The sequence below is a fragment of the Ictidomys tridecemlineatus genome, chromosome 4 (assembly GCF_052094955.1).
Source record: "Ictidomys tridecemlineatus isolate mIctTri1 chromosome 4, mIctTri1.hap1, whole genome shotgun sequence".
NCBI lineage: Eukaryota > Metazoa > Chordata > Mammalia > Rodentia > Sciuridae > Ictidomys > Ictidomys tridecemlineatus.
Genome location: NC_135480.1, coordinates 199,802,568 through 199,829,510, shown reverse-complemented (window position 1 = coordinate 199,829,510; position 26,943 = coordinate 199,802,568). Strand labels below are relative to the sequence as shown.

The 26,943-nt window shown below is 40.8% G+C and overlaps 1 protein-coding gene across 10 annotated transcripts in view; it reads left to right on the top strand.

Annotated features, from left to right (window-relative positions):
* Window positions 1–11,846: 11,846 nt before the first annotated feature.
* The window catches only part of Dennd1a (DENN domain containing 1A), a 517,467-nt gene continuing 502,370 nt past the window's right edge, over window positions 11,847–26,943 (top strand). For 7 of the 10 annotated variants that reach the window (XM_021723518.3, XM_021723517.3, XM_040286285.2 and 4 more), the window contains exon 1: window positions 11,847–12,003. In XM_021723518.3, coding sequence (XP_021579193.2) covers window positions 11,987–12,003 — 17 coding nt within the window. In that variant the 5' untranslated portion in view covers window positions 11,847–11,986. The remainder of the gene's footprint in view (window positions 12,004–26,943) is intronic. The other 3 variants (XM_078048177.1, XM_078048176.1, XM_040286289.2) reach the window with 2 other exon arrangements.

Genomic DNA, 26,943 nt, shown 5'->3' with positions numbered 1-26,943 from the left:
TTATGCCACCATGCCTGGCTTGCAAGGGACTTTTGAGGGGCCTCCATGTGCCCAGTATTACACAGATATCATTCAATCTGCTGAAGAATCCTAGGGTGTATAGATTTTTATCTCTACTTCCAAGTGAAGGGGTTGAGATCTAGCCTCAGTGCAATTTCTCCTGCATTTCCTGAATATTTCCTAGCTGTGAGAAGGATGCTACCACTGAGGGCATACTATACCTGGGCATATTACGTGGCAGAGGATTGCAGGAAACAGAGAATGGGCAAATGGGGGATTGGAAAGAGGAGCTGGGAATTTGGCCATGTATTCTTTACTCTTTTTCTCTAGAATCTTGTCTGACTTGGGAGTTTGGGGTGAATACATGTGCTTTGGAATCAAGTAGTCCTGGGTTCAAGTTCTCTGTTGCATAAGCCCAGAATGAGTCCCTCTTCTCTGAGTCACTGTTTTTTTTCTCTGCAAAATGAGCACAAGAACCACTTCCCCCCGATGGTCCATGTCAAGATTAAATGAAACAATGCATGTACAGTGTCTGGTGCCTAGAATGGGTCAAGAGTTGCTGATCCACCACCAGAAAGTGTTGAGGAGGGAGGGACAACTGAAGGTAGAGGCATGATTGGTGTTTTTATCCATAGTCATTTAACATTTCAGTGCCTCCGTTTCCTCATCTGTGCAAGGGAGATGATTAATTGTCTTCCTTTGAGGTGTGAGGATTAAATGAGTTAGTATATAAGTAATGAGTTTTTAACAGTGCTCGACACAGGTTTAGCTCTCAATTCTCAATATGTCTCTGCCATTATTAGTTCCTTACCCCTTTTGCCTTTGAGTTGAACCTAGAGGCTCTGCAGAGTGAATCAGCCCTTAGAGGAGTGGGAAAAGTAGTCACAGTGAGAAATGTTTGATGCTGCAGCAAGCAGAGGAAGGATACCTTGGCCCTTGGGCCCCCAGTGTTTTCTGGGAAGGAGAGGGATGGGCACCATCCCTGAGCCTTTGCTGCTCCCTACAAGGAATCCCCACCCCTAATCCCTGTTCTTTTCCTTTCCAATTGGCAATATACATATTGCACTTCTACTCCATGCCAGGCACCTTGATGGTGGCTGGGTACCAGGAGCCTGTCTGAAAAAACAAAGCAGGCGCCATCTGCTTCTCAGGTTCTTGAACATTGTCCTGTGGACAGAAGAGAAACAGATTTTCTTTGGTGTCCTGTTGAAATCTGAAACCCAAACACAGAGGAACCTTGCCCAGACCCACAGCAGCTCATTACTCTGCTTCACTGGGGGTATCAGCGTTAACCTCAGATTTTCTAGAAGACACTAATGGGGTTCAGGATGTGTTACCCTAAAATATGGCACCTTGACATTTCAGAGAATAGCAGAAGCAGGAAGGTCACTCTCTCCTTCCTCTTGTCATCCTACCCTGAGGCAGGTAACAGGTTCCTTAACCAAGAGATTACCTCCCTATGCCCAGAAGAAAGGAGTACCCTTATCTCCGAGGACACAGAAATTGCAGGGACTGAACAGACCGGCCTTGCTACATTCCCCCTAGTTTATTACCATCAGATTGTCCTCTTTTGTCCTCCAGACACACATCTTCATGACTGTCCACTCTTCATGAAACCTAGGCATAAAAATACATAGTTACTAGCCAGACACAGTGGCAATGTGCCTGTTGTCCCAGCTACATGGGAGGCTGAGGCAGGAAGACCACTAAGCCCAGGAGTACTAGACCAACCTGGGCAATGTAGTGAGACCCCATCCCAAAGTCTAAGCAAAAAACAAAAATATCCTCACATTTCCCTGTTTCTTTGTGTCTCCATTCTCTTACAGAGGGAGTGTGTCCCATAAACATAGCACGCCTGTATTCTTTTCTCTTGTTAATCTCTTTCATTCCAGATGCCTCGCCATGAACCTGGGGACGAGAAGGAAAGACATATCAATTTCCTTGACTCCATTGACAGTCCCTTCCAGAAGTCAGAGCCCCTCTCCTGTGTTTGCTCAGTGTCCTGAATTTCTCCCTCCTCTAGCTCTTCATGCTTTGTGGTCATTGTGATTTTTGGAATCATTCCTTCCACTGGACTGCAAATACCATGAGAGCAGGGGTTGTGTCTCTTTTCACTTTTATACCCCCATCTCCAAATGCCATGCCATTAGAAAGCCTCCAATGGAAACGCTGAACGAGGAAATGGCAGAAAAGAAAGCATTCTGTGGGGAAAAATTCATATACACTAAAATCTTGCCTTTCTTCTTGAGTAGCTGAGATGAGAGCAGAGCTTTGGCAAACCAGGTTAGCTCAACCTTTCTGGGGCCAAACCAAGGAGGGGGAGGGTGATTATTTTTTCTCCCCTACTTGTTGCTCAGGGTTCTAAAGGCACCAGCACTTTCCTGCTGGGCCCAGAAAGGACGCCTCTCAATATGTCTCTGCTGTGGCCTGGGCCCCCATAGTTCTGTACTACTGTCTGGGGTTTTATTCACCCTCTCATATCTGGGTCCCCGCATCCCTGACTTGACACTTGAGAATCCCTTTCTGTCTACCTTGGTTTTGTACAAAGTGCATCATCTCTCCCAGAAGGGCCCAGAGACTTGTCTCCACTCAGCTGCTGGAGATCTTGGGCTGAATTGGTAGCAGGCCCCCCACTAGGCTCCTAAACCTCCTGTCCTAGACCCCAGTATGGCTTTGACTTCTTTTTCCAGAAACTGTACTGGCTGGGCCTGGTGGGATCCTATGATAGTTCCCACCAAACTCCCAAGCTGACTGCAGACATTTGTGCTGTCAACAGAATTGCAGAAAATGCAATTCATGTTGTTAATGAGCAGCTTGTTTGGGTAAACAAACCAGGTGAGGTGAAAAAAGTGATGCTCTCCAGCAGGAAACACAAGCCAACATTAGCCAGATGGAGAGCCGCGCACTTCCACGTGTTTCCTATTCGGGAGGCTCTGGGTGGCTGGAAGGGGCATTCCCGTGCTGCTAGGGAGCTGGGACTGTGCACACCTGCCTAGCCTGGAGAAGAGCCACCTTGTGCCCAGCATCACCCTGAGTCTGGCACTGTGCCTCATGTCCTACCCAATTTTTGTCTGCTTTATGCTGGGTTCTCATAGCCCCATGTAGTGCATGTCAGAACTGGGGAAACTGAGGCTCTAAAATAGGGAGAGGCTTGCCCAAAGTCAGGATGGTGAACTTGAACCCAGGTCACCCTGACTCTTCAACTTCATGTTCTCACCACTAACCTGCAGAGTCCTCTCTGCCCGCCTCCCCGCGCCTCAGCACCTCACTATCTAATGGAGTGTCTGTGGCTGCCACTCGCCACTTCCTCCCTCAGACTACGTGGTTGAGGAGAATTTGGACTTCTTTCCTCTTTGGTCAGGGTGATAGGGTGATGCAGTTTTCTAACAGTTGTACAGGTAGATCTTTGACCAGCTTCTCTATAACAACAAAACTGTGTGTGTGTGTGCATGTGCATGTGTGTGTGTGTGTTATGCGTGTGTGTGTGTGTGTGTGTGTGTGTGTGTGTGTGCGCACGTGCATGCATCTACCTATTCCACCAAGAGGAACTGACTTATCCTTGGAAATCAAAAACTTAGGGGCAATCTGTACACGTGGAAAAATGAGAATTCATAACTATTTGAATCAGATGTATGATATGTCAAGATCATTGTATTGTCTTGAGCAACTAATAAAAAAACTAAATAAAAACCAAAAAAAAAAAAAAACCCTTAGGAGCATTTATAATCCTCTCATCATAAACTGATTACGCACTACACATTCTGTTTTGTTAGCCTCAGACCACGCAGGACAACATAAACCCCACCCCCAATACAAATGGATAGGGCTGCATCTGACAAACACAAATGGTTTGGGTAATTGCAATGGCTAAATCTGTCCCCCATGAAGACAGGGCCACAATATTAGAATGCCATGAGTTATGTCCACCTTAGCATTCAAGAGTAAAGAGTCCATTAAACTGTCATTGGCCACATAACCAGCAGGAGAAGTTGGGACAGACAGCTTGGTTTTAGCTGCCCAGAGCACACATGCTCTGCCCCCAGATGAACACTGTATGGTGTCTCTGTGCATTTTGCCCTAGAAGCAGAAATCAATGACTCTGACTGCTATTAGAGAGACGATCTAGTTGGAGAGGCTTGCTGTGAATGCAGCCCCCATTCATTATTGAACTCTTTACATTTATTATTTCTTTTTTACTACAAGAAAACTGAGCCTGGAGAGGAAAAAAAAAAAAACTATCACAGAAGTGAGCATGGTTCATGCTGGGATTTGAACCATGATCCCTCTGGCTCCAAATCCTATGCACCTAACCACCAGGCTACCCTGCCCTCCTGCGCAGGGCCTACATCATGGAAACTACCTGTTTTTGAGGGGCCTCTGTGTCAGGCCCTGTGGATGATTTCACTTTGTCCTCATCACATCCCTCTAGGGCAAGAAAGCTTCTACTATCTTGGTTTAACAGCTAAGGAGATTGTTGCTTGGAGGGGAACAGGAAGGGACTTGCCCAAAGTTCCTCTGGCTCCAATGTGCCCAGTGTGTGTGAATGAAGGGGGTTTTTCTGTTCTGCTACGCTGCCATCCAGCTAGCGACACAAGCTCAGAAGCAAAGGAGCACCCATGAGCAGTGCCTTCGCTGAGTTCAGAAGCGTCTCCACTGAGCAGCTCAGCTTCTTTCATGTAGGTGGAAGTCTTTCCTTTGAATGAACCAATTATGTTCAAAAACCACAAAAAATTATGCATATTAGCTAATGAGGATGCTGTTCATGATATTTTTAGCTCGGGGGTGGGGTGGGGGAATATGGAGAGCTTGGTATAAATTGTTTTGGAAGAGGCAGCTTGGAATCAGATAGTCCTTAGCATAATAAGCCCCAGCTTTTACCACTTTAGGCTGGGTTATGGTGTGCGTGTGTACAAATCACCTCCCTCTTTGAAAGTGTGTATATAGTTCTGGACCTTTCAGGGGTGTTGTCAAGATTGAAAATAGCTCTTCCTGTAAGCTGCCTGTGGGGATTTGTGAAAATGGTTCACTATTCACTTGACCCAGAAAACCCTACATGATCATGAAAATCAAGAGGTTCAAATCTTTGTGGTCACTTTAAGAATGCCTGTGAAACTGTCTAGGCCATCAAGGCTATGCATATATGAAAAGTCACAAAGTATCTGAAAGATGTTATTTTAAAGAAGCAATGTGTGCCATTCTGGCCTTAAAATGGTCCATCTGGGGATATGTGCAGGCCAAACAATAAAGCTGGACACAAAGTTGGTGACCCCCAAAAGGTGCTGATTTTTGGCTGCATGTGCTGAACAATGCAGACAATAATGCTGAGCTTAAGGGTTTAGATTATATTATCAGGCTATAGAAATTATCCAGGTGAGCAAAGCAACCAACATTGCACGCCTGTGCTCTTAGAGCTCACCGTAGGATTACCCCACACATGAGATCCCCCAGCCACATGGAGGTGATCCTCTCTGAAAAGGAATGAATTGTTCCTAACTCAGAAGAGGAGGTCATAGAGGACAGACTGAAGAAACAAATAACATGTAAAAATTCAGCATAAAATAAATAAAAGAAAAGAAAAAATTGATGATAACATGAGTAAAATACAACCAGTCATCACCAATTGTGATGATTATGCATTCATCACATATTTATTATCTCTGGGTCCTTAGTATCTACAGCTATAGTTATTTTATCCTCATTCCTATCCTATGAAGTAAGTATTAGCAGTAGCGCCCTGTCCACATGAAGACATTAAATTAAGGGCAGATACTTTGTTCTAATGGGACCAGGATTCAATGTCTGGCAGGCAGTATCCCTAGCCACCAGGTGAGGTTGCCTCTACTGTACCTGGAGAAATTTGACTTTTTCCAGCAGAAGGCAGAGCTCACAGGGAGTTGAATCATTATTTTTAGGAGCCAGAATCTCCCTTGAGAACCTCAGTAAGCCACTTACAAATTAAAAACAACTCTGTCATCAAACTGGGTCAGAATCTTTTCCCTCAATGTCATGGCCACTCTGGCTGATCAGTAAAAACTCTGCCCAGAGCAAGAAGTCAGATTGCTGGGATCTCAATCTCTACTCAGATGTTGAGTCCACTGCCATTATTCATGATGTGTGTCTGGATTGGCCAAGTGAGAGAAATACTTGACTAAAACTTTAGCATTCAAACAATTAAGTTTTCTAACAACTAAAACAAAAATGGCTACCTGCTTAAGAGAAGGGGTAGTCCAAATAAATGAGAAAAAATAATTTTATATGGTACATGTGTGCATGTGTACACACACACACACACACACACACACACACACACACACATATATATATATATATATATTTTTTTTTTTTCCCTAAAATATCCTGACAAGTAGAGTTATTATCCAAAGTGGGTGAAGAAAGGTCAAATTCAATTCAGCTGGGAATACAACGCATGTATCTGAGGCGGTTGTTGAAATGGTTTACTATTCACTTGATTGTTTTCTGTTTTTGCAGTGCTGGGATGGAACCCAGGGCTTTGTGCAATGCTAGGCAAGTGCCCCACCACTGACTTGCATCCTCAGCCCTGCTATTCGTTTGAAAGGAGAAAACATGTGCAGGAAGAAATGGCAAGGTGATGAGCAGCAGAGGCCAGAGATTTGAAGATGGGGAAAAGCAGGGGGCCAGGGAGCAAGTTCAAGAACACAGAGGTCCTTTTACAAAGTGTCCAGCATAAGCCATCAGAGGAAAATTGAAGAGGATGTACCAGACCAGATTCTATGCTGTTTAATTTACACACATTTCTTATTACATCCAGCACCAAATATAGAGCACCAAACACACAGTAAGCCCATGGGAAATGCTTCTTGAGTGCTACACTGCAGGGCCAGGAGAGGAAATGGGCCTCCTCAGGGAACAAGGAGTCCTAAGCACAGGACCTGGCATAGAGGAAGGAATAACTATTTACTGAATACTAAATATATAGCAAATGTTTACATTCTTTATTTCCTTTTATCTTTAGGAGGTATTAGCATCTCCTTATTAAAGAAGAAACTAAGGCTCAGAGAGTTTTAATGTTCTCTAAGTTCATTCAACCTGGGTCTGCTTATCTGTATTCTCCTCGAAGGAGACCCACAATGCACTTTGTTAAATATGAAAGGCAGTAAGTTAGCCAGGCTTGGTGACACAGGACTGTGATCCCAGATACCCAGGAAGCTGAAGCAGGAGGTCACAGACCCAAGCACAGCTGTTTGGGACTAGTCTGGACAACTTAGTGAGAACCTGTCTCAAAAAAAAAAAAAAAAAAAAAAAGGCAGTAAGTTTTACTGATAAGAAATCTATTTAATTTGTTAGGATTCTGCATATCCTAAACTTATTTAATTGCACAACCCCTCCTTTCTTGGGGAAGGGGAGCAGTGCCCTTATTAATGAGCTGTGGCTTCTTTCTGCAGAATATAACCACAATACCCAAGAGAATTGAAAACATATGTCCACACAAAAATTTGTACACAAATGTTCACAGCAGCATTAATTACTCATAATAGCTCCAAAGAGAAAACAACCCAAATGTCCATCAACAATATGTTGATCCACAAAACATGGTCTAGCCATCCAAAAGAATATTATTTGGCAACAAAAAAAAGAATAAAGAACTCATACTTGCTACAACTTAGATAGACCTTGAAAACATGCTAAGTGAAAGAAGTCAGAGGTAAAGGTTTATGATTTCACTTATACGAGGTCTCTAGGAAAGGCTAATCCATAGAGAAAGGAAGTAGTTCATAGTTGCCAGGGATTGGGGCGATAGGAGGAAAGGTGAGCAACTGCTAATAGGTGCAGGGTTTCTCTTTGCTATGATAAAACTATTTTGGAATTAGGTAGCAGTGATGACACTATAGTAAAAACCACTGAAATGCACACATTAAAGTGGTGAATTTTATGGCATAGGAACTATACCTCAACTTAAAAAAAAAAAGAATCTGATGATAATTTAGTGAATTAGGAACAACAGATCACTGATCTTGGCCCAGATCACGTGTTCTCCCACATTATACTGAATAATTAGGGGGCATCAGAACTGTCTGGGGGTGCTTTCCTCTCTTTTTAACACAGCCCCCTCAATCCTAAGTAGGAAACCCAGATGGGAAGACAAGCTTGGAAACTGAGGAACATCAAACTGTCAGATGAGGTGGTGTCATATGCTCTGTGGGACATTTTTTTTCCTGTTTAATCTTCTTGAACTAATTTTTTTTTTAATTGTAGATGGACACAATATCTTTGCTTTTATTTGTGTATTTTTATGTGGTGCTGGGGATCAAACCCAGGGCCTCACGCGTGCAAGGCAAGAGCTCTACCACTGAGCTACAACCCCAGCCCAGCTTGGTCTATTTTGACATCAATCAAGAAAGGCCAAATTCCTAAACCCCTTTTTCACCAGAAGTCTTCAGTTCCAACAATTGATTATACCATGTACTTGGCACAGAGGTCTCCTTTTGTTTGACATCAGATTCACCTAGGTTTAAAGGACTAATAAAACAGATGAGTCATTGAATTATGGGATTTTAGAACTTGAAGGACTTTAGAGAGAAACAATCTGGTCTGATTCTCTTATTTTGATTATGGGGAAACTGAGGCCAAGAGACATGTAGTGTCCTGCCCTAGGTCACAGAGCCAAGCATGACTGAGGCAGCTGGCTGTCTTGCAATATCTGTCCTCTCCTTTTTTTCCTGGAAATGCCACCTCTCCCTTCAGCTGTGCACATGATTATCTAGAATAAAGACCATATTTTCTAGTGAAAAGTGGCTGCATGACTAAGTTCTGACTAGTAGGATGAACAGGGAAGTGGTGTGAGCAACTTCTGGGAAGTATACTTTGAGGTCAGAGGTTGGGTGGGACATGTGCTTCTTTCTTCCTGTTGCTCAGATTGCAGATTAGAGCAATGGAGTTCAAGCAGACATCCTGGATCATGAAGGGGAAGCTGCATTTGTAGGATAGGAAAGCAATAATGCAGAATTCTGGGTCTCTGATAATTATGGAATTGTCATTACAGCTCTGGAATGCTTATGTGAAAGAGAAATGAACTTCTATTTTGTTTGGCCACTTTTATTTCAGTCTTCTATCTTTTATAGTTCAATTGAATTTTAAATGACACAGAATGTAAACATTAGAGTTGGGTTAGGAACTCAAATCTCCTAGATCCCAAGCACAGAACTATATTTTATTATGCTTATTACCATTAATAATAAATGTCAGTGTTACTGGTATAGTTCATGATAGAGCACTTGCAAGTGAGAGGTCCTGGATTTGATTTCTAGCAATGCAAACAACAACAACAAATAATAATAATAATAATCAAACTGTGCTAAAGGCTTTGTATAGAATAGTTGCCATCAATTTTTTAATTTTTTTTTTTAGTTGTTGATGGACACAATACCTTTATTTTGTTTATTTGGTTTTTTTTTTAATGTGGTGCTGGGGATCGAACCCAATACCTCACACGTGCTAGGCAAGCCCTTTACCACTGAGCCACAACTCCAGCCCGATTGCCATCAAAATTTTTGAGTGTTTGCTATATGCTGCCACTACTTTAAAAATGTCATTAACTTACTTAATTCCCATGTCAGCTCAGTAAAATAGGCCTATTATCATCATCATTTCCATTTTATCCACAAACCACCTCAGGCCCAGAGAGAGTGAATAACTTGCCCAAAGTCATATATGTAGTAAGAGGGAGAGGTGAAATTTGAACACAGGCAATTTGATTCCACAGCCTGCACTTTGAGCACCTATATTATATTCTCTCTGTCTTATGATGTGAGCTTCTCACCATCCTTTGAACCCATTTTACAGAGGAGGAAACGGAAGCAGACAATTGTCTAATCATTTGCTTAAAATCACTCTGCTAGTCAGTACTGCAGCCAGCATTAGAAGACAGACTAGATCCCAGTCTGTGCTCTCTCCCAAGACCACCCTGCTGTCTCAGAGGCCACCTTGGCAGACACATAACCCCCACCTTCTGCCTCCTCCTCCCAAACACAAACACACACACACACACACACACACACACACACACACACACACACCACCCAGCAGGCACCCAGACATTTTTGTGGCCAGGATGGCTACAACCTCCTTTGAAAAGCAGCCAGTACTTTGCCCTCCACCAAGTAACTTTGTTTTATTTATAGTCTCCGGCTCAGAGCTTTTGAACTGGCTGCTCATTCCAGGCAAGATCTTGATAACAACTGTTCCTTGGAGTGGGTTCATAGGAAACAAGGTGAATAAACACCACAGAGCCCCTGCCTGTCTAGCAGAGCTTTGCTCCTGGGGGTGTTTATACGTTGGTGTTGGTGTCTGGGTGCAAAAAAACTTTGAATTCAAAATGGCAGTTTGAACATTTTCACTTTTTTTTTTTTAATTCAAAAAAGTTCACCCTTTGCCTTCAACACCCCAAGGCATAGGTGAAAGACAAAAATTATCTTTATCCAGAAGTTAACTCCAAAAGGAGAAGTCTCTTCTACTTTTTACATTCTTGCTTTCTTTTCTCCCTGCCTGGCTGGGGGCCTAGGACAAATTTCTGTAGTGACCATGGGATGGGAAAAGGGCGAGGAGACACTCCATGAACTTATGAGTAACACAGCAGTAGGGATAAATGGCATTTCAGAAATTGGTGGGGGGGGGGGAATAAGAAAAAAGAAAAGAAAGGTAAAGAAAAGAGAAGCCTAATAAGATAGTGACCCCAGGAGACTATAGTATCTTCTGACTTGTGGCCAAAGGTGTCATCCTTAAGTATGACTGTCTCTCACATGTGCCTGAAATTGTTTGGCCTGAATGTTAATCTTGGCTTCACCAACTGCTAGTTATTTCACCTTTGTTTGTAGAGAGGACAAACTCTCAGGAACATTGTGAGGACTGGCACCTTCCAGGCCTAGTTCCAAGAGAGCATTCATTGACCCCTCATAAACGGTAGCTGAAGAGTTGTCAAATGATAGTTATCCTCATTGCTTCCTTTGTGATCCTTCTAGGTCTCGTCAGGATGAAGTGGATCAAAGGGGAAGCAGAGGTAGTAGCAGGTTGCTGATGTGGCTCTCAATCACCTTTATTTGCCTTGAGTGAATCTGTCAGGGGCTGTTAGGGTCACATGAAGTTTCAGTATTGGACCCCTCATAATGACTGATAAAAGAAGCAGAGGTCTTCAAGGGTAGGGCAGAGCTCGGCCACCTTATGGGTCCTGTGATGTCCACAGTTGGTTTTCCTGTGGGTGTGTGGAGTCAGTTTCCTTAAAGGTCTAAGAAAAGAGGAAGAGGCCTTCCTCTAGGATCATTTGGGAGAAGTGGATGGTGTGAGGGAGAAGAGTGTCTGGAAGGAATTTACTGGAAGGTATGGGAGTTTCAAAGGGAAAACTTGGGTTTTCATGAGGCCTGAGTGGGGGACATTATCTCTACGTCAAAGCTACTGGGTGAAAGGAGTCCACAGGGGAGGACTGGATGAAGGTTCTTTTGGGTGGCCTCGGGGGTCCCCACGATAGGATCAGAGTCTCTCGGTTCTGTAGGAGGAGGTTTCTGGAGAAGGGCAGAGCTGCAGAGCCACCGGGCCTGCACCGGAAAGCCAGAGTGTGCGCGGGCACGAGCCCCGGGAGACGCGCGGACGGATGCGAGGTTCCCGGCCCGCGGCCCCGCCTCCCCACCCCCTCCTCGAGCGGACTACACTTCCCAGCAGCCACGGGCGGCGGCGGCGGCGCGGGCGGGAGAGGGCGGCGGTGTGAGAGGCGGAGGGGGTGGCGCGCGCCGGGCACGCGCGCCGGCGACCATGGCGTTCGCTCGGCTGGCGCGAGTACATTAACCCCGGGAGGCGGCGGCGACGGCGAGGGAGCGAGCCTCAAGCGGGCGGGCCTCAGCCTGAGGGAAGGGAGGAAGGGGCGGGGAGAGCGCCAGAGGGAGGCCGGTCGGCCGCGGGCGGGCGGGCAGCGCAGCGCCGAGCGGGGCCCGCGGGCCCATGAGGAGGCCCCGGGACCATGGGCTCCAGGATCAAGTGAGTGCGGCCGGGCGGAGCCGAGCCGGGCGCGGGGCGGCGAGGCCGGGCAAGGGCTGCAGGCCTCGGGCTGCGCGGGGACTTGTTGCCGGGACCCGAGGGGCGCTCCGCGTGCCGGCGTCACGCGGGGAGGGGGACGGTTGCCATGGCGATGCTCTGAGGCGCGGGGGCGGGGTGTACGCGGGGTGGAGGGGCGCGGGTGGTCAGGTGTCCCCTCCTCACCTGAGGGCGGGAACGACTGAGATTACAGTTGAGGTGGCCCCTTCCGCGGGTTTACAGAGGGCCCCTGAAAATGGTCAGGCTAGTGTTGGGAGGGCGAGCGGAAAATCTCCGGAAGTCCCCAAATGGGTGTGTTTGGGGCGCCCCCGAGAGTTGGCAGGTCCGGGAGAGGTTGCTGCTTGGTTGCTTGAGGCCTGCGGCCCCCCCAGAAGTCGTGTGAGCCTCTTAAAGGGAGGGGCCCCTAGTGGATTGAAGGTCTGGATGGCGTGGGGTGGGGGAGGCCCTTCTCTCTCCTCCTGTTTCACCCTCTTTATCTCGAAAGTCTCCATACAGCAGGGGCCAAAGGCTATGAAGAAAGATACCTCTGTGTTGTAACTGAGCACCTGATCTTGATAATGTTGGAAAGGCCCTGTAATCCAATCTGACACTCCTTCGCTCATTCATCCACCTTGAGTCCCCAATGGGGGCTTAGTTTTCTGGGGAAATTGTTGATCCTCTAACTTCAGAACCCATTGAAACATTGTTGCCCTTCTTCTAGACATAAAGTTGACTTTGGAAAGTGCAACTTTTATATGGTCCAATTTGGGTGTGTTGCTTTGGACTATCTCCCCTCCCAGCCAAGTTCTCTTCTGGCCTCTCCCTTCCTCAGCTCCAGAATGTGAGATGCTTTATCTCTAATCACTAACAAATGTTCACTTCTACTCTGTGACTAATAGAATTGTTTAAGGGCATTTAATAACAAAGTTGACAGCATATGCTTTTCTGTAAAATAGCTTTCACAGGACACTTTAAACTCTTATAGGAAAGTCTGTGGAATGTGTTTATTTAGTATATTGAGAACTTTAATAGGGATGTTTGGAAGTGAAGGGCCTCAAGGGCAAAATTTTAATAATTATTCAAATGTTGCATATCATGTCCAGGTGATGTCCATGTAGTGTGACCCTTGCCCAGCTTTGCAGTCCCTTGAGTGGTCAGGCTTTTCGTTTACAAAATGTTTAATACATGCCACAGCAGCCCTGATACATTTGCTAAATGAAACAAAAAGTTTTTTTTAAATGATAACATGGAATCATTAGATGAGCATACTGTTAATTTTTGTGGAAATGAGGAAAAAAGTTAGAAGCATGCTCTGAACAAGAGCTTGAGAGGATGGGGAGGTTAAAAAAACGTAGTTTGTGAAGTACTAGGATTAAGACACTCCAAGTTTAGTTCCTGTTTCTAAGTAAGAGTTGTAAACTTCATTCAGTAGCACTTAAAACACTTTTCAAGAGCCACCTTGGAGTCTCAGAGTATGCATGAGGATGCTTACCTTTCTTGTTACAGAAAAGTTCAGAAACTTGCCTGACGTGAGGCAGCAAGTGTCAGAACTAACATTAAAATCCAACAAGTAGAAGTACTTATGACTGGTTGTTAGGTCTCTCTTGTTCTCAACAGTGGCATGTTGACAAATATATTTTTCAAGTATGTTTTGTGTGTTTTGTGGAACCTGTCACCGTACCATCTGAGCATTTGGGCAAGAGAATTTACTAAGGCATGAAATTGTATTAAGCGTGAAATTAGTATGAAGACTAATAGCCTTATTGATCTTAAAGCTAGACTGCTCTGTGGTAAAAACTTAGGCTTGGGAAGTACGTTAATTTGTGGTGAGACTGAAAGAATATGAAAAGAGAAGTTATTAAAAGTAGTTGTGATTTATAGTGACTGTTGATTATGCAACTTCCACATACAGCAAGGAATAAGGATGGACAAATGGTGAGGAAAACATCTACTTAGGTGCTGCCCTAGTTGGAAAAAATAGAGCTTTGACTACTACATGTCATTTCATCCTGGCAGGGTAGAACAGACTTTAGGTATTTACTTTTGTGTGTGTGTGTGGGAAGCTAAATGTGCAGGCTCCCTTGTACAGGACAATGGGAAGGGGGCAGACAGAACACTCTGAGGCCCCCCAAGCAGTAGAACACAATGGCTGCCTGTGTTTTCTCTTGTTTATCTCTAATGCCCTGTGGCATTACAAGGACAATATGGACCCAGATCTGGGTTCAAATTGCAGCTTTTTCATGCTAATATGAAACTTTGCACAGAGTACCCCTAGCAACTCGTGTTTCCCTGGGAACAAGGGAATCAACTTTGTCTAGGTTGCAGGATCATTGTGAACAATAAATGTAGTATTAACTCGAATGCCAGGCCCATGTTAACAACTTGGTAATTGTTAATTTTCTTATACACCTTATCAAAGGACTAAACATATGGTCTATATTATGCCAGAAATGTTAGAGAAAGGTATGTTTCAGGTAATGGAGAAGAAAATTTCAATGATCAAGGAATTAGGCTGTCAATGTGCAGAGTAGGACTTAACATTGTTGCCCTTATTAAATAAAAGTTGATTATACACAATGCTTTGTATAATTGTGAAGCTGGTGTCTGTTATATAGTCAGTGCTTAAAGCATGTGAGATGCTAGGCACACATGTTAAGTTTTAGTGCTTGATCAGACTTGATCAGCACAAGCTCTGTGTCAGACACCATGGTAAGCTTAACATGAACCATTTCATCAAATCCCCACCACTGTCTAATGGTACTGTTTATTAACCACATTTTTCAAATAAGAGAATGGGAGTCTATAATGCTTAAAATTAGGTATCATCCCTAGGAAACTTGCCTTGATGCCATTTCCCCATTACCTGAGTACCCATCTGTATCTCTACTCCAGGCGTGGGCTGCATGCCCCTCTCCTGCCTTTCTTTGGCTTCTTGCATTTAACACTGTCACAGTGCCAAATCTAGTTGCTTATGTGTGTCTCATCTAAGCCAGACACAAACTGCTTGAGAGTTCTCTGGTCAAACTCAGTGACTGGAACCTGGTTGTTTAGGAAGAGTTTATGAAATACATTTAAGTGTTTAAGAAATGCATAACCAAATGAATTTTGTGGAAAAAAAAAACACAACAATTGACAGGGACTTAAACTGGAGACTTGGAAAAGGGAGGAGGGAGTCCCCAAAATAGAAGTTATACAATTTGAAAGTGGTGATAAACACATCTCATCGTTTTCAAGTATAGAGAAGCAGCCTTGGATCTTTTTTTTTTTTAAATACCTTTATTTTATTTACTTTTATGTGGTGCTGAGGATCAAACCCAGTATCTCACACATTCGAGGCGAGTGCTCTACTGCTGAACCACAACCCTAGCCCCAGCCTTGGCTCTTAATGCAGATCCTTACCAAGACTCTGAGTTCTCTGATTTGAATGTACATGGAGTTAAATTTGCTATTTGAACCTTTGAGGAAGAAGAATTTTTTTAATATTTCATAATTTTTTTTTTTTTTAAATCTATTTTACTATTTTTTTTTTTAATTTAGTTTTTAGTTATCGGGGATACAACATCTTTGTATGTGGTGCTGAGGATCGAACCTGGGCCGCACGCATGCCAGGAGGGCGCGCTACCGCTTGAGCCACATCCCCAGCCCAATATTTCATAATTTTAAACCCTATTGCCCCGGTCAGTGCAGAACATTCCTTACTTTTACTAGAGTGTATTAATAGCTTGTTTATTTTAATGAGGAATATTAAACCAGATATCTAATTGACAAAGGAAAGACAGGGTAATCAGTACAGAGGTAGCACCCTAAACTAAGATTTTGAGGAAACTTAAGTCAGAGCAGACATTTATCTAGGGGGATCAAAGGAACAGTGACAACTGACAGTCTTTGACAAGTATGTTTAAATCTTATTTAGTGTTTGAGTGATCTTGGTGGACTGGAATGTGGCTAATATGAAGCAATGTAACTGATAATGTAGACACACAGCAGGAAACTGTGGCAGTTTAATATTGCTTGTGGTGACATCCTAGAAATTGCTTTTAGGCAGCAAGTACAGGAAGTGGGTTGCAAGTAATCGAAGGAAATTTCTAAGTGAGTTTGAAGAGACCTGACATTTATGGTCTCAAAGAAATGCATACTTTTAAGATTTGAAGGCTTAGGGACAATACAGGGCAGCTGATTTGGCCTTGTGGTGTTTATTCTGCATTATCCTATATACCTACTTGTCTTCTATCCCTGTCAGACTGATCTCTTTGAGGTTAGTGTCCAAGAAATGTATCATTTAATATTCATTCATACCCTTTCTATAGAATAAGAGTGTCAAGCACATATTAAATACTTGATAAATGTTAGCCATTAATACCAAAATTAGTAGAATTGGTGTGCCTAGCATTGTGTTAAGTTCTAGGGTCACAAAAATGCTTTAAAGTTTTCTAAAGTACTAGACACAAATGCAACACAGAAACATTCCCTCCAGACTTCCTCCCTACTAAAAAATCCAAGTATTAGAAGATAATTGCTTGGGCTGGGGATGTGGCTCAAGCGGTAGCGCGCTCGCCTGGCATGCGTGCGGCCCGGGTTCGATCCTCAGCACCACATACCAACAAAGATGTTGTGTCCGCCGAGAACTAAAAAATAAATATTAAAAATTCTCTCTCTCTCTCTCTCTCTCCTCTCTCACTCTCTCTTTAAAAAAAAAAAAAAAAAAAGAAGATAATTGCTATGGCGGTACTGTAACCAGGATGAACAGGTGAGGAAGGGAAGGAGAGACAGTGTACCTTGCAGGAGGTGTTCAAGAAAGGAAGGATTTCTAAGCTGAGAGATGAGTAAGGGTGTGAAAGGGTGAGGGTAGGGTCAGAGAGAGTAGAGGTGGTGAAGGTGGTATCAACAGAGGGAGCAGAGCAGTACATATGAGGACATGGCATATTAGGAAAACAAGAATGTTACCTTTTATTAAGTGCTAGGAATTATGTTAGGCAGGGATTTTAATGGTGAGAAGTACTGATGATGGGTTCCTTATAATGATGCTTACAGTGTGGTAGGCCTGACAGATAAACCAAGTACCTTTACATAAAGCTATGTAAATGTGTTATAAATGAAAAAAGATGCTAAGAGAAAATAATGGGAGTGGCTGTCCTATTTTAGAGTGGTGAGGGATTCACTGTGGATTTGGCATTTGAACTGAAACTTAAAGGATGTAGAGTGATTAGTCTTGTCAAGAGATTAGATAAGACTTTAAGGCAGAAGGTAGTACATACTTAAGGGCCTGGAGACAAGAGAACCCTGGACATGTTCAGGAACTGACAGTAAGCCAGTGGGTTTGAGTAGTAAATGATGGCAAAGAGACTTGAGGTGAGGTCAGGGAGAGAGCAGGGCCTTATAGGTCATGATAATCTGAAAACTATCTTATTAAGATGTGATTTACATACTAAAATTTTTACTCTTTTAAAGTAAATGGCTTTTAGTATATTCACAAAAGTGTGATTGACTATTGCTATTAATTCCAGAGCATATTCCTCATCCCAGAAAGAAACCTCCCATACCTGTTAGCAGTCACTCCCCACATCTCCAAGCCTTCTCAATCCTAGTAATTACTAATAGTTTTAGTTGCTGTAGATTTGCCTGCTCTGGGTATTTCATATAAATGGAATCATATATAACCCTTTATGTGTCTAGCTGCTTTCACTTAGCATAATTGTTTCAAGACTTATCCATATTGTAGCATATATGAGTGTTTTGTTACTTTTCATTGCTGATTAATATTTCATTATATGGATATACCCATTTTACTCCTCCATGAGTTGTAGGTATTTGGATTTTTTCCTCTTTTTCACTGGTATGAATAATGTTGCTCTGAAAATTTTCTGTGAACACGTGCTTTCACTTCTCTTGCTTATATACCTAAGAGTGGAATTGCAGGATCATATGGTAACACTGTTTAAGATTTTGAGGAACTGTTAAAATTGTTTTCTGAAGCAGCTGCACTACTCTGTGTAAAGTGATATTTTACTGTGAATAAATTGTGTAGAAATGGCTTGAATAAATTGTGTAGAAAATATAAAATCTGAGTAGACAGAGTAAGTCAGGCTTCTCAGAAGATGTTTGGACTCAAACTGAAGGAAAGGGGAGACTTGGAAAAGGGAGGATGGAGTCCCAAAGGAAGAATAATAGAAGTTATATATGGCTTGAAAATGGAGACAAACCCATCTAATTGTTTTCAAGTACAGAGAAGCAACATTGACTTCTTCTTGTGTGTGTTGGATTGGACCTAGGGGTGCTTTACCACCGAGTCACATCCCTAGCCCTTTCTTATTTTGAGATGGGGTCTTGCTAAGTTGCTAAGACTGGCTTTGAATTTGTGGTCATCCTGCTTCAGCCTTCCAAGCTGTTAGGATTACAGGCATGCACCACCACGCCCAGCCCAGTCTTTGACTTCTTAACACTGCTCCAGTGTTTTTTGGATGGCTCCCATTACCAAAGTGCAGGGTAGACATGATATTTCTTGCAGCCTGTCCTGTAGGACAGAAGACCAATATCTGCTTGTGATGAGACTAGGAGTGGAAATGTGATTTCCTCTTCAGTTCTTCTCCCTCTACTGCCATTTCTCCTCTTTCCAGCATCCCAATCCCCACAGGAATCTGCAGAAAGACCCAGGATGGAGGAATAAAAGTGTCCTTTGAGAATAGACACTCCAATATTAGTGCCCACAGTCAGCCACTTTATTTATTTGTTTGTTTTTACGTGGTGCTGAGGATCAAACCCAGTGCCTCATATGCACTAGGTAAGCGCTCTACCACTGAGCCACAACCCCAGACCTGGTTATGGTATTTAGAATGTACTTTGCTTTTAAAGATTCTGTTAAATACAAATCAGTAACTCTCAAGAGCAAGGATATTCCAGGAAGAGGGAACCCTGCGAAAGTCATAAGATAAAAGGTATAGCTGAAATATAGTATACATGGATTCAGATTATGGGTTTGTGCCATTGGGACATGACACTGTTGAATAGTTGAGTATGAGAAGTACTACAGTCATATTTGGGTTTTTAGGTAGATTACCTGGTATCAATAGTTTGGATCAGAGATATCCCTGCCTTGTGTAAGATGATCCATTACAGCATGAGAAATATATATTAGAGCTTACATTTATTTTTATAGTCAACCTTTAAAATTTTGCTTTTAGATACTGGGGATGTAAGCCAGTGGTAGGGTGCTTCATGAGTGAAGCCCTGATTCAGTCTGCAGCACCACACACACACACGAAAAAAAAAATTTTGTTTTTGTGTTTTCTAATGTCTGTATTAGTATAGTAAGGCATGTCTTTATATGATACATATCAGATGTATACTGTGGGAGATCAAGGCTCAAAGTAAGGTATTAGCGGTAAAAAGAAAAGGGATGGATGGAGCGAGATTTTAGGTAGAATTGACAAAACTTGATTACAAATGACATGTAAGAGGCAAGAGAAACAATCAAAGATGACCTCCCAAACTTAGCAAAGTTATATTGTAAAGGGGGTATGTGTAAAGTGAGGACTGGTGGTGCAATCTGTTTGCTTTTTCTGAAGACAAGTGAAAATTGGAAGAAGGCATTTTGGTATTCAATGAGAAAGGAAAAAATCTTTAAGGGCTCCATGGTGAATGTGTGTGTTAGATAAGTAAGACTAAGGTGGGCTGGATCAAATTGCTGAGGGGAAATCTGTTCATGGTAGAGTTAGAAAGGGAGTGAGTGCAACAAAACAAGACAAAACAACTTTTGAACTAACTTTAGCCACAGGAAAGGTTTCAGGGTTGTTGCATTGATCTTGCCCCAGCTGTATGAATAAATGGAAGGAAGGAAATGAATCTAGAGAAGATGCTGTTTGATTCCAAGCAGGCAGTTCATGTACTCCAGGGCTTGAGAGGAGCTAGGATGGGGATGTGGGTTTTAAAAGTTTTGAGTCTTTAGAATTACATGTAACTCCCCTTTGAGTTTTCAATTTGAGCCTCATTTTTTTTTTTTAAATTATAAAAGGAAGCAAATAAGGTTACTTAAAAGGTGGTTGTGAGGATTAAAACAGATCTTGTGTCTAATCCTCAGCAGAGTTGTGACTGCTAAATGGCAGCTATCATGACTATTGCTTGCAAAGGATGAAGCATGCAATTTTCTTTTTCTTTTTTTTTAAAGACATTTAGCCTTTCTTAAAAAATGTCTTTTTAGTTGTTGATAGACCTTTATTTTATTTGTGTATTTATATGTGGTACTGAGAATCAAACCCAGTGCCTCAAACATGCCAGGCAAGTGTGCTACCACTGAGCCCCAGCCCCAGCATGCTGTTTTCTTAAAAACCTGAAGGTTTTTTGTTTTTTTTAAATCAAGAAAGCATTTTTTTTTTCGTACTAGAGATTGAATCTAGGGGTGCTCTACCACTGAAATACATCTCATCCCTTTTTATTTTTTGAGACCGGGTCTCACTACATTGTTGAGGCTGTCCTTGAACTGATGATCCTCCTGCCTGAACCTCCCAAGATGTGGGATTTCAGCCTTGCACTGCCACACCTAGCACAAATGCATTTGTGGTTTGCTTTAATATTATTGTAGTTTTCTTTAATATAAGCTGCTTCTTTTTAGTGAGAATGTTAGGATGATGTGTAGTATATTTTGCTGAATTTATTTGAAGATTTGAGACCATTTATTTATTTATTTATTTATTTATTTATTTATTTATTTGCCGGACATAATCCTTTTATTTATTTTTATGTGGTGCTGAGGATCGAACCCAGGGCCCCGCATGTACTAGGCAAGCATTCTACCCCCTGAGCCACAATTCCAGCTCCAGACTGAGATCCTTATATGTGAAAAATACTATTCCTCTTGTTGGTTGGGGAGAAAGGAAAATAGAGAGGATAAGCATGCAAATAATTAGAATTATAATATTTAAAAACATTTTATACTCCCTTTCATATATATTGGAAAATTTTAATCATATATATTGGAAAATTTTATTTAGTTTTATAAAAGATTTACAACAATGTATTTATTTAGTTCGTACCACTGTTTACTTTTGGCCTTTTTAACATAATTTTTTATTTCTTTTTCTGTAATACTTAGAATTATTATTTTTAAACTATTTGGTATTAGAAAAATTTAAGCATCTATAAAAATAGAATAGAATAGTGAGCCCAGTAACTGTCACCCAGTTACAACACTTATTAATTTATGGCTTACCTAGTTTCATTTGTAGGTAACTGATTGTAACTTCCTCTTCTACTCTCCAATCCTGGATTATTTTGAAGCAAATCCCAAATGGCATATCTCATTCTTAAGTATTTCTATGTGTGTCTCTAAAAAAATATTCCTTAAAGAAAATACAATAATAACTTTATCATACCGTAGAAATTAACAAAAAGTCCTTAATGATATCAAACATATAATTACTGTTTTAAGTTTTTTAGTTTTACAGTGTTTTTATTTAAAAATAAGATTTGTTTGAATCAATCAGGTCATACATTGTAGTTGGTTGATATGTACATTGTAAATCTTTTTTTCTCTCCTTGTAATTTTTTTTCTAAATATTTTTAGTTGTAGACACAAATTTATTTTTTTTACGTGGTGCCGAGAATAGAACCCAGTGCCTTACATGTGCTAGGCAAGCACTCTTTAACACTGAGCCACAATCCCAGCCCTGTAATTTTTTTTTAAAGATTTTGTTTTTTTAAGTTGTAAATGGACACAATAACTTTATTTTGTTTGTTTATTTTTTATGTGGTGTTGAGGATCAAACCCAATGTCTCACAACATGCTAGGCAAATGTTCTACCACTGAGCCCCAGCCCCAGCCCTGTAATTTGTTTTTTATATAACTTCATTGCATCCTCATGTTTATTTAATGTGTTTTATCTCTTAATTTCTATAAATTGGTAATTAGATTAAGTAACTTGATCAGATTTAATTTTATTTTCTTGGCAAGAGTACTGAAAAATGGTAATAGGTACTTCAGTCAGGAGGCACATTATGTGTGGTTATCTCTTTTTTGGATCTATTAATTATTAGAGATAATAAAATAGTAATATTTTGCTTCTGTCCTCTCTTTATATTAGCTGGAATACTTGTATACAGGAAAACTTTTGCGTATCAAACATTTGATTACCCTGAAGTACAGTTTATCCAGTAAAGGCAGAGTAAATGCTTGATTTCCTTTATCAGTTTTCAAACAATTTTCTAGTAATTTTCAAAGGTGACTAACTGATCTTTTTTGGATAGAAGGTGACTTTAAAAGCATATATTTAATTCTATATGCTGTTTTTGATCTTCATCAATTAATTTGTTCTCCTTGTTTAGTGAAAACTGTTTGAAGTGAATTTCTGAAGTCCTTTTGACAGGATACTTAGTTTCTTATTTGTTAGTTTATTTTTCTGGTGCTGGGGATTGAACTCAGGGTCTTGACACATTGTAGGCAAGTGCTCTACCTCTGAGCTGTAGCCTGAGCTTGAATTCCAGTAGTTCCTAATAGCTCCTTTGCCTTTTGGTATACAAGATGTTCCAGGGTTTTCTTATGTTTCCTATTCCAGACTTAATATTTCACTGTTTCTTAGGAGTCTTTTTTCTTTTTGGTGGGAAATGATATTAATGATTTTTTGTGTGTGTACTTAAAGGTAAGTTATATCACATCTTTCTATTGATAGTTATAATTTCAGACTATAGCAGTTTTATTTAACCTCATCACCCTTATATCTGAATCTCTCACATCCATACTAACAGTCTTGATTTTTTCAACAACACCAACATTTTTGCTTTATTTCATAAAGTCTAGACAATTCAACAGCAGTACTAACAAAACCATCAACAACGTGGTTAATGAAAATAGTTGCTTATTAATTATTTTAATTTGGTAGTTCTTTTTGTATCACTATGAATGTATACTCAAATTACTATTTTAAAACAACTAGAAAAGTCAGGTGTGGTGGTGCATGCCTATAATCCCAGCAATTTGGGAGGCTGAGGTAGGAGGATCTCAAGTTGAACCAACCTTAGCAGCTTAGTGAGACTGTGTCTCAAAATAAAAATAAAAAAGGGCTAGGTGTGTAACTCAGTGTTAGAGTGCTCTTAAGTTAAATTCCCAGTACCACAAATTAAAAAATAAATAAAACTACTAGAAATAGTTTTTCTGTGGCTGTTACCAACTTAGTAATAGGTTTGTGTGTGTGTGCATGTGCGCATACATATGTGTTTGTGTGTGTGTATCTTTTGGGATTGCTCTTTCAAAGTTCATTTTATAATTACATAAAATATTAACTTCTGTCCCAGCCTATAACCTTATCCTTTCCCTCCTCCATAGGTAACTAGTTTATTTTAGATTTTCATGTGTCAATTCACTGAAAACAAAACAAAAGGCAAATATATAGGTATATTCACACCCCTACTTTTCAGGCCTTCAGGTAAGTGGTAGTGTTCTAGATGTACTTTTTCCCCCCTTGACTTTCCTCATTTTTGAAATTAATCCTATAATATGAAGAGATCATGATAATTTCTTTATAGGACAACATAGTACTCTTTTGGATGGGTGGATCATGATTTAATTTCAACCAATCTCCTATTGATGGACATTTAGTCTCTTATTACAAGTGGTGTGGTAATGAATAGTGTTGTGTATGTGTTCTTTGTATTTTACTATTATATCATTGAGATAGATTCCTAGAAGTGGGATTGTTGGGATAAAAGGGTAAGTTTTTTATGTCATTAAATTCCATCCAGTTCATTTTCCCATATATGAGAGTGCTTGTTGCCTTACAGTTTCATCAAAAGAGTTTGGAAAACTGTAAAATCTATTTTAATCAAAGTCATAAACACATTAACAAATCAAATAGATCTTAAGAGTCCATGATGAAGAGCAACAGTACTCTACCCAGCTCTTTCTGAATCCTACCATTTAGAGATTGACTCTGTTAACTGATGCTAGTTTTAGTTCTTTTGGTGGTTCACTCATAACCCTAGGTAAATTTGTGTTAACTAATTTTAGATGGTATCCATTGAGTCCCTGGACTGAAATATGAGTACCTTTATAGTATTTCTCTCTTATCTTTGTCCAGTGGAATTTTTTTTTTTTTTTTGCAAATTTCAAGGCTTTGCATAACCTAGGTAAGTGCTCTATCACTGAACTACATCCTTAGTCCCTGTTTAGGACTTATTTATATTACTTTAATTCTCATAATGATTATTCTCCAATTTATATTTAAACTTTTTTATTGTTCTTTTAACTTTTAACAGTGTCTCTTTTTCTTCTATTTTCTTTATAGTAAAAGCTATACCTCTTGCTCTCCGTTCTCTACTCTCCACTCTGGCTCCCCCTAACCCCCCAGGTTGCTTTACCACTGAACTACATTTATAGTCTTTAAATTTTTTTTAACTTGTCAATAGACCTTTATTTTATTTATATGTGGTGCTGAGAATTGAACCCAGTGCCTCACACATGCTAGGCAAGTGCGCTACTACTGAGCTATAATCCCAGCTCATTCCCAGTCTTTCTTATTATAATTTTAATTTTTAATTTTTAAAATTTATATATAACAGCAGAATGCATTATAATTCTTATTACATATATAGAGCACAATTTTTCATATCTCTGGTTGTATACAAAGTCTATTCACACCAATTTGTGTCTTCATACCTTCATTATTTGGCTAATAATGATCATCACATTCCACCATCATTAATAACCCCATGCCCCCTCCCTTCCCCTTCAACCCCTCTGCCCTATTTAGAGTTCGTCTATTCCTCCCATGCTCCCTCTCCCTATCCCACTATGAATCAGCCTCCTTATATCAAAGAAAACATTCAGCATTTGTTTTTTTGGGATTGGCTAACTTCACTTAGCATTATCTTCTTTAACTCCATCCATTTACCTGCAAATGCCAGGATTTTATTCTCTTTTTTTGCTGAGTAATATTCCATTGTGTATACATGACACATTTTGTTTTATCCATTCATCTATTGAAGGGCATCTAGGTTCGTTTCATAGTTTAGCTGTTGTGAATTGTGCTGCTATAAACATTGATGTGGCTGTGTTCCAGTAGTGTGCTGTTTTTAAGTCCTTTGGGTATAGACTGAGGAGAGGGACAGCTGGGTCAAATGGTGGTTTCATTCCCAATTTTCCAAGAAATCTCCATACTGCTTTCCATATTGGCTGCACCAATTTGCAGCCCCACCAGCAGTGTATGAGTGTAACCCACCCCCATCCTCGCCAACACTTATTATTGTTTGTATGCAAAATAGCTGCCATTCTGACTGAAATGAGATGAAATCTTAGAATGGTTTTGATTTGCATGTCTCTAATTGCTAGTGGTGTTGAACATTTTTTCATGTATTTGTTGATTGATTGTACATCATTTTCTGAGAAGTGTCTCTTCAGATCCTTGGCCCATTTATTGAGATGATCTCACTGAGTGGCTGAAGCTGGGCTTGAACTTGCTATCCTCCTGCCCCAGCCTCCTGAGTTGCTGGGGTATTATAAATGTGTGCTGCTGTGTCCATCTATACTTTTTTTTTTTTAATGAGGTTATTTTAATTTTGATCAATGACTAGAACCAAGTCATTTATCCTTAGGTTGACTCTACAAATGGAATGTTATTATGAATAATTAAATATAAGTATTCAATTCCTCTAGACCAGATAGTGTGCTAAAATAACAATTTATTCCCATTTGAAGGAGAATGAACTTTTTTCTTACAATCTACCCAGATTTTAAAATTTTGCTTTCTTTCATATTTATATTATAAAAATACTTTTATAAAGCATTTTTTATTTCTCATTTATTTGTATAGCAAAGGAGGATACCATCTCTGTATAGAGACCAGCCTCTGTAAGGTATTTCTTTTCTTATGTTGGCAGATAAAAACCTGTTTTGCCACCATTATGGGAGCCTGGGCATCTTTATCAGCCTATATCTGGGCCTGGTCCTTAGAAACTTACATTCTGCTTCCTTAAAAAATGTCTTTACAATCAGGGCTTATTGGTGCCATTTTGGAATTGGTTATATTTCATGTGGTTCTTAGACTTGGTCATATCTGCTGTGCTGCCTACAATGCAGAAAGCACTTGAAACTAGAAAAGAAAGAGCCACTTCTGGATTTTTATTTTTTTAAATAGTATTCTTAGCTGGGCTTGATTATGTATACCTGTGACCCCAGATACTTGGGAGGCTTGGGCAGAAGGAGTGCAAATTCAAGACTAGCCTGGGAAATTTAGTGAGAACCTGTCTCCAAATAAAAAATATAAAAAGGGCCAGGTGAGGAGGCACATACCTGTAATCCCAGCAGCTCAGGAGGCTGAGACAGAAGGATTGTGAGTTCAAAGCCAGCCTCAACAATGGTGAGATGCTAAGCAACTTACTGAGACCCTGTCTCTAAATAAAATACAAAATAAGGCTCAGTGGTCGAGTGCCCCTTAGTTCAATCCCTGGTACCCCCCCTCCCAAAAAAAAAAAGTGATAGTAGTGTAGCTTAGTGGTAGAGTGCCCTGGGTTTAATCCACTGTAATGGGGGGAAAAATATTCTTTCTTTTCCTCTTCCTGAGTTTCAATTTAACTTTATTTATTTATTTTTAAAATTTTGACGTTAGAAATTGAACCCAAGCCATGGCATCAGGCAAGTGTTCTACCACTGAGTTAGATCCTCTTTTTTAAATTGTATTTTGAGACAGTCTTGTTAAACTGTTTAGGTTGGCTTTGAACTTAGGATCCTCCTGCTTCAGCCTCCTGAGTAGCTGGAATTATAGTTGTGTGAATACCCTGCCGACTCTAAATCTTTTTTCTCCTTCTGTTGTTTGCTTTATTATATCCTTAGTTTTTTCCAAACTTGAAATCATACTTCTGGTTTTATTGAAACTCTTTTTTCCTCCCCTGATGGTTCCCTCCCACTTTCCTATACTAGACTAT